The sequence below is a fragment of the Chrysemys picta genome, chromosome 4 (genome assembly GCF_011386835.1).
Source record: "Chrysemys picta bellii isolate R12L10 chromosome 4, ASM1138683v2, whole genome shotgun sequence".
Lineage (NCBI taxonomy): Eukaryota > Metazoa > Chordata > Testudines > Emydidae > Chrysemys > Chrysemys picta.
This window is the reverse complement of record NC_088794.1, coordinates 136,244,677-136,253,118: the sequence shown is the minus strand read 5'-3', so window position 1 is coordinate 136,253,118 and position 8,442 is coordinate 136,244,677. Positions and strand designations below refer to the sequence as shown.

Sequence of the window (8,442 nt, the reverse complement as noted above, 5' to 3'; positions counted from 1 at the left end):
GATACAATCTGATGTCAAACATAGCTATTCTGATTATGTCCTGGTCAGAAGGTAGGTAAAATCATTGTTACAGAAACTCAGCTCAGTTAAAGAGTCCCATCAATGAATGTGGCTATGTCCACACTGTGCCACAGTGCGAACTATGGGGATTCAAATTGTAGAGTGCACCAAAGTGTCTCTTACTATAGTTCATGTTAATGTCAACTGGGTACCTTTTAGAACACACCTGAAGCATCCACACAGAGCAGTGAGCAACATTTTGGCGCACAATTCTGAAGCCTGTAGTCTGCACTGTGGCGCAGTGCAAACAAGCCCTGTGTTTAAGGTGTCAGCCTTATAATACGTTTAAAAAGTGTAGTTTAAAGTAACACATTGGTGAATATTAGCACAGAACTGCAGGCGGATGCTCTTGATTGATGCAATTATTTGCGCTGACACACACACAGTTGTTGTAATTATTATTACCGACACGATCTAAACTATTGCAAAAAAACAGTGAAGCGAAACAAACGTTTATTTCCAGAGATTTTATTAATGTAAATCCATGAATATATAATCAACTTTGAATTCCCCCCCCCACAAATATAAATTCACATAACAGAAATGCTGCTGGTTGCATGCAGCATTTCCCCCATAGATTTACTAGATAAAAACTCAGTGTCCCAATTATAGAAAATAAAAAAATCAACATACTAGTTATAGAAAAATAAAATATTTATAGAGTAAGAGACACTATATCATGACATTCTAATCTCATTTGTTTAGCTATATGCTCAGACACTTGGCACTGAAAAAGGACCTAATCTGAGATGTGACATGCTAGTGTAACAGGTTTTCATTTTTTAAAAGAAATTTAAAATATCAGCCATAAGAAAATAATCTTAAAAGATAAGAAAAAAGTAAATATATTTCTAAATTAATTCTAGGTTCCCAATATACTCTTGCAGCATCTGCAATCATCTCCACATTCCTTTTTTAATTCTTCTTCTTCTTTTTTTTTAAATTATTGCCCACTAGTGTTTAATTGTTCAAAACTGGCTATTTTTCCCAGGAATGTTCATTTTCCATAACCTATGGAGAAATCATATAAAGAAACAGTTAGCTTTAAGACATGCAGTGTGGACCACTCAAATTTGCCTGAAGCCTTTCCAAGACGAGCTTACATTGTAGCCTACTGAGTAAACTCTAATCCAACACTCAGGAATGCCTTCAGATTGTCTTTCCTATAGGTAGGGAAGATTAAAAAAAGATCAAGAGATGGCCCATATGAGAGTTACAGATTTAAAGTGACATGCTTCTCAGTCTGATATCAAATTTTATTTAAAAATAAATATTGACTTCAACTGAGGTGAATGTAAAGGCACCACAAATCTTTGAATTTTACTGAAACACTAAATCAGCGTGTAGTGGGTATAGGATGCTACCAATGAGAATTCCCCACTCACATACACCAGTGGGAGCATTTTACATCCACTTTATACAGGTGTAAATGACTACCCAAGGTGCATAGCAGTGGAGAATCCAGCCCAAAGTCTTTAAACATCCTGAGGGTTTTTGTTTTTTTAACCTCTCCAATATCTTAGATTTTCCAGTACACTGGAAAAGAGATATCTAATCTCCAACGTGAGAGGATTGCATCAGAGTAGAATTTTGAGAAAAAAAAATCTAAGTGTTTGAAATTCCTCCAGTTATAGTGGCAAGCTGAGTGGTAAATCGTCTCCAAACATTCACGCATCATTTAAGATTTGGTTGACTGTTCTCCCAGTTTCATTTGACTGTTGGCTGGAGAAGATATATGTCAATACTGTTAATTTTGGCATTCAGTGTAAATAATTTAGAATTCAGATAATCTCTGAAATTCCTGATCTCTCCTACTGTCCTGATTCAGAATCTACAATGGCAGGGTGAATCTGTGAGGCCTTTTAAACTCAAGTCTTCTAGTGTCAATCGTCAATAATTCCTAACATGTGCTTAGTCAGGTCTCGCTCTCTCTTTTTTTTTTATTATTAAGATTTTCTAAATTACATTATTAGGAACAAAATCCTGAGTTAGGATAGCCGGGGGCAAATGCTCTGCTGGTTAAATTGTCATTGGTGTATTCAGTCTAGCTGAAGATCTGCGCCACTTGGTTTCAGTGCTGGCTAACTACAATACAGTCTGTCCTCAAGCCAGTGAGCCAGAATGTGTGTTATCATTTATATAGTGCCATAGCTGTCCATGTGAGGCAAGGGTGCTTCTCAGAGGAATTTACAATCTAATACAGTCAAGACAGATGAATATGCCATCAAAACATGCCAGGGATGAGATGAGAAAGGAGTGGGATGATATGAAGTGATCCCAAGGTGTTGCTCTGGCAAATGAGCCCATCTTGCCTTTTAATCTTGATGTGGAAATGTTTGGAAGTCTACACTGCAATGAAACAGCCCCACAGCCCAAGCCATGCAAGCCCGAGTCAGCTGGCACAGGCCAGCCGCGAGTTTTGAATTGCAGTGTAGACATACCCCAGAAAACAGTTGCAACCAGAGCTGAAGTGTCACTCTGTTCTTTAAAAACAACAAGGAGTACTTGTGGCACCTTAGAGTCTAACAAATTTATTTGGGCATACGCTTTTGTGGGCTAAAACCCACTTCATCAGATGCATGGAGTGGAAAATACAGTAGGAAGATATATATAGCAGTACATGAAAAGATGGGAGTTGCCAGACTAACACGGCTACCACTCTGAAATCTGTTTTTTAAGTTTCTGATGAAGGCGCAATACATATTTCCCAAAGATGCTGTTTTCCCTAGTGCTGTTATTAGATTGTTTAGCTAATTAAACTCATCCTCTGCCCAAAGACTCCTAAGTCACATCAAATGAAAACAGATCCATACAGTTACATGAAAGGAACTTGTCGGTTTAAGTAACAAGATACTTGTTTTGGGGAATGTTTAATTCACTCCGTGTATTTTCTTGGTTGCTATAAGCGTAATCTATTTGCACACATTACAAAAACACATTTTCCTTTTGAATGAAATATGTAAACTCTGAAGTATTTGCATGGTTGTAGTTTGTCTGCCTGTTTTGATTCTGACTAGAAGGATTCCTGATTTGGGTTTACTTAAGTAAATTTAAATCGATGTACCAGTGGTTGTCAGACCTGCGGAGAAGAAACTCACTAATGCATTCTTTACTTTGTAAATTCTCTCTCCTTTCCATTACAGTAATACTTAGATGAAATTCAGGATCCCATAGTACTAGGTGCTGTATGGATCCTGTGTAGACACAGTCCCTGCCCCAAAGAGTTTATAATCTAAATAGACAAGGCAGTCTATTTAGATTATATCCCCATTTTATAAATGGGGAACTGAGGCACAGAGAGGTTAAAGGTCTTGCTCAAGGTCACAGAGAAGTTTGTGGCAAAACCAGGAACTGGACTCAGAATTCTCCAAACCCAGTCCAGGGCCTTAACTACAAAACCATCCTACAACAATAACAACAGCAACAAAAAAGACAACCCAGGCTCATTTCAGCAAACAAGAACTTTTAAAATAACCATTACCTGCTTTATCTTCAGTTGATTAAGGAAGTCTAGGAGCTCCACATGCCCTGTAGCCTCTGCCTGTAAACAGAAATTTAAAGAGTACTGCCATGGCTTGTATGCATGTACACAGGCATGAAAAACTACTTAAAGCCTGACTGAAATGTCTAATTACTTGTGGAGAGTTGGGAGAATGATGGCTTTGAATGACTTATTACTTGACAAGAGTTCTGGAAGTGTCATTAATTTGAAGCAAAGACTTTTTTTTAATCAAAATTGTCGGAACCAAAGTGGCATTTAATTTGCCCAACCTAATACCATCTGACATGTCAGAACAGATATGCCATAACACACATGCTTAGCAGAGCTCCACATGCAGTACACCAATAGTCACACTTACTATTTGTAAGGGAGTTCTGCCATCATACCCAGTTTGTTCCAGGTTTGCACCAGCTAGATACCAGGCATACAACCCTTCCACATCGCCATTAGCAGCGAGGCTGGAAAAAGAACAATTAAGAACAGTTTACTTTTTCTAAATCTGTAAGGGCATCTCACTGTAATACTGTGTTCTCTTAACTATCAGAGAAAATAATGTGAACACTAAACCAACAACAATCTTAGCATGACTGCCAGGATGGGGGGGGGGGGGGTTGGGGAGGGGAGAGCACAAGTAAGGGAGGGAGAAGTTTACAAAAGCTTTGAACAGCTGAGCCAGCAACACGGCTTGATGAATCAGTTCCTTAAATTAACAAGGCTGTATTATAAGCAACTTACAACAGGCTAGTTTCACCCAGTGGGTGTGACTATGACTAAAGGGGAAAAAAGATACGCAGTTTCATATTTCACAACACAATATTTATCCTGTGAAATGGCGTTTAAGGGGGGCTGGAGGGAGGTATCCCACATTTGAGTTGCAGTGTGTTGCATTTTCAATAATAGTTTTACTATACAGAGAGTGACAGCAGACATGCTACCAAAATATTGCACTTAAAAACAAACTACAAAAGTTGTATAAACATATCTGATACAATATTGCCTCTAGCATGAATGTTAATAGTCATTATCAGCTATGGTTATGACAGCATTACGTTTCTGTGGTGCCATTTGGATAATTGTAATGATGCTACAGTATTTGGATCTTAAATTAAGGGCAATTTATAAATCTCAGTATCAATAAACAGCCATTTTACACACAGTGAGAAAAAAAGTCTGCTAAGGGTGGTCTATGCTCACCATTTCTAGATGACAAACATTATACCGTTCCAAAGTGAATCAAGACACGAGTGGATTCTGAATCTGTGGTGTAACACCACAGGCAGTTTCTTGCAGGCCTGCTGGCAGCCCCACTAGTATCTGCAGAACTTAATCTTTCATTTAAAAAAAGTGTTTTTAGCTCCTGTGGTGTGAAAAACACCTGGATGTGCCCCAATGCAATGTCACCTGCAGACAGGCTGAAACAATAGAACAGCATGTAGTCTGAAAAAAGTGGGTGGGTCTCACCATCACGCCGCCATCTATCTGCCTGTCCCCCCAGCAATTATTTCTGACCCCAAATCAATCCCGCCCCTCAATCCACATATCAATTCTGCCCCTTTCAGCCTCACCTCTGCTCCTCCTACAGCTCTAGGGGTGCTTCACCCCACCCCAAAATCCTGGGGAGCTGCCCTGGGGTCTCCTTTCTGCTTTTCCAGGATGCAGGGATGGAAGGAGCAGAGGAGCAGAGCCATCATGAGCCGCTGGACTCTTTCCTCCCCATCCCCTGCGAGAATGGTGCAGGTTGCTTGGGGATGGAGTGGAGCGCTCTGCCTGCTTGCAGCAGCAGCCCTGGGGAAAGCAACCAATCAGAGGGGTTCCCCAGCCGCACTAAAAATGTGTACCCCTCAGCAACTTAGCTGGCTTCTTAGAAAGGTTGTTTCCCAGATCTGCGACCTGACACGCTTTAAGGACTGGGGCTACCCCCAGGCATGTCAAGAGGATGTTAGCTCTGGAGCTGTAAGGCCTTTAAGCATTAATATTGACTACCTGATGAATATCTGAACAGAAACAGCCAGGTGATTCTCCAGTGAGGTTGGATCTCATTGAAGTGAGGGATGGAAAAGGCCTGTTTGTTTAGTCTGTGGCATATGCCCTGGTGCCCTGAATGTCGCTCTCTGTCTTCTGAAGGAAAAGAGTACTGAGGACAGCAGGACAGCAGTAAGGAGGAAGGTGAAAGGCTCCTGAGTGTGGTAGACTGGCTGAGCAGACTTGACTGCTGGAGGTGGGGGAGGAGGAGGAAGGAATGCAGTAAAGGCATGTGAGATCCCAGCAGCAGGCAGCCAGGACAGCTTGTAGAAGGGTCATTCTGCAGTCAAGTCCGCAAAATTTGTTACTCCCTGCTAGTCTGAAGCCACTTCTCAACTGTTGATCATTATTTTTAGGTACTTAAAAAAATCTGTAAAGGGGAGTGGAAACCTCTAACTGCAGCAGCCTGAGGGTGGGTGAGAAGAAAGCTTTTTCACGGTCTTTCCTGGCAGCAGCCTGTGAGGGTGGGAAGAAGATAAAGGCTTGCCTTTGGTGGGGAGAGGAGTTAGCGTCTTTGTTTTGTATGAGAAATTTAATAGTGGAAGCAGGCATAAGGTAAGAGACGAAATGTTGAGGAAGCACTAATGGAAAGCAATGTTGTTGCAAAAAGGTTATTTCCCACTGACAACAGACCAAAGGGGGGAGTTTAATAGTGAGTTAAAAGGAAAGAGCCCTTATAAATTGCACAAGACAGCAAGAGTATTAGAAAAATAGGGAAATGAGTAGCTCACAGCAGTGGCTACTCAACAAGTGAAAGTTTATTTGTTTCAGAAGATTCATCTTTTGCTACATCTTTTGCTTTTGTGTCTGGATTTGTCCAAATTTGCTGACATCATCATAGATGGGAGTCTTTAACAACAAAAACTAAGAATGGCAGGTTATCAAGTCACAATTGCTCAAATGGGTAATGAACAAACAGATAATTTAGTACCACTGTATCCTAACCAAGAGCAAAACCAGTGAGATAAATGTTTATTATTTGTTTTCACTGCTGTCACTATATGTGACCTTTATTCTATCCTGTTGATTAATTCACAGCCAATTTACATTTTCCCTCCAGGATATGAAAGCTAAATAGGGCCGGGGGCATCCTTTGAGGTTTACTGCCTCAAAGGAATTGTTTTGGTAAAGACCTAGATGAGATTTTTAAGTTGAAAAGAGTCAATCCATTTGATATGCTTGAAGAATGCAAGTAGCTTGGTCATCTTGCATCTCACAGACATTATGTTGATTCTAAATAACTTTAATCCAATTTCAGAGGTGTGCCAAAAAGGAAATCTCTTTAGGTCTGCATCACAGGAACTCCACTGCTATGTACCTTCTGAGGTTTGCAGGGCCTCCTACCCACAGCCAGAAGCCTCCTCTGCACCTAACAGGTTGGCAACAGAGGAGAACCACTCCACAGGAGAGCCATTGGCATGCCTTGGAAGGAGCACAAGAGAGAAGCCCTGCTACTACAGACTCCCCTAGTTTACAACAGAAGAGCTACCTTCCTGCATGTCTCGCATGGGTATGTCTACACCACATCTAGGAGAGAGCCTTCTGGCCAGGTCCACAGACTTGTGCTAGTGGGGCTCGTGCTAGGTGAGTAGTTGGTGCTTTGACATTTGGTCTCAGGCTGCCAACTCCACTCCGGCCATGACAGCCCAAGCTCTAGCCCAAGTTGCAACTTCAAAGTACCATCTACAGAGCTATTTTTACTGTGTTAGCATGAGTCTTTGGACTCAAGCTGGAAGGCTTGCTCCCAAATGCAGTGTAGACATATCCCAAGAAGCTTTTGAGGCGATCCCGAGGTTTGCAAGACAGGAGCTTCCTTCTTGCACACATGCAGAAAAGCGCAGGAAGGAAGGGCCTGGCTCTGTAGAAAAATGGGAGTGTGTCTGGTGCAGAACATGTTTCAATGCCAGCCCAGTTTCAAACGTTCAAGGCTTCTTGTATTTTTATTTAAAAAAAGGAAATCCCACCCTCCAAAACAAATAACTCTTCAACACTGGTTGAGAGTGAAAAACAACACACCGCTAAGCTCTTGTGCCGCTTGACATACCATATAGTAGGCAGGAGCATAGATGAGAATACCATTGGATTTTTAACATTTGGGAAGGATGATTATAGAACAGTTACATAATACAGGAATTTCCACTATGGGCAGAATGACTTCATTGTAGAAGAGTCAAGATTGTGGAAAAGTGATAAATGTAATTATATTAGCTAGTATGTGCAGGTTGCACTAGATTACAAGCATAAAAACTGTTACGAAGGCTGGGACTCCTCGGTGCTTCATGACTTTCAAAATACGCATTGCAGTGACAGCAAAATAAGAATAAAAAGTTGGTACCATTTTAACTGGATTAGAAGAAAGTATAAGCTTCTTAATGGCTACTGATAGTGTTTACCATGAGGTACTGCTGACTCATCTGTGGGGTTTTGCAAAGGGTGGGGAGGCTAAGTTCCTTTTTCTTGGTGAGCTCAGAACCCCATCTTTCTCAGGGGGTCTTATACACAGTTCCATGTGGGGATCCTGCTTGTTCAATGTGTAATTAAAGCCACTGGAATATGATGAGATATTTGTAGCTGCAGCACCACCCAGACAGTAGAGAAATTATGTTTCTCTGCTGGTGAAGATTCTTGATATGCAAGGTAGTGATTCTGTGAGGGACTAATATAATTCTCTCTAGAGTGCACTCAAGGATACCATTCATATTATCCAGTGTCCCCAGGCCTTTCTGTTCATGTTTCATAACTGCAAGGAGAGATGGGAGATTAAGATTATAAAAGCCTGCTTCATATTTTATTTCTTCAGAAAGTTAACCAGGTAGGTATTAGAAGCATGGTTCCAGTACCTTCAGAACTATAATTTA

At 41.0% G+C, this 8,442-nt stretch overlaps 1 protein-coding gene across 1 annotated transcript in view; it reads right to left on the bottom strand.

Annotated features, from left to right (window-relative positions):
* Nucleotides 1–512: 512 nt before the first annotated feature.
* The window catches only part of ASPG (asparaginase), a 74,955-nt gene continuing 67,025 nt past the window's right edge, over nucleotides 513–8,442 (bottom strand). The window contains exons 14-16 of the mRNA XM_005285814.4: nucleotides 3,921–4,020; nucleotides 3,542–3,601; nucleotides 513–1,071 (exon numbers count right to left, since the gene is read on the bottom strand). Coding sequence (XP_005285871.3) covers nucleotides 1,039–1,071; nucleotides 3,542–3,601; nucleotides 3,921–4,020 — 193 coding nt within the window. The 3' untranslated portion in view covers nucleotides 513–1,038. The remainder of the gene's footprint in view (nucleotides 1,072–3,541; nucleotides 3,602–3,920; nucleotides 4,021–8,442) is intronic.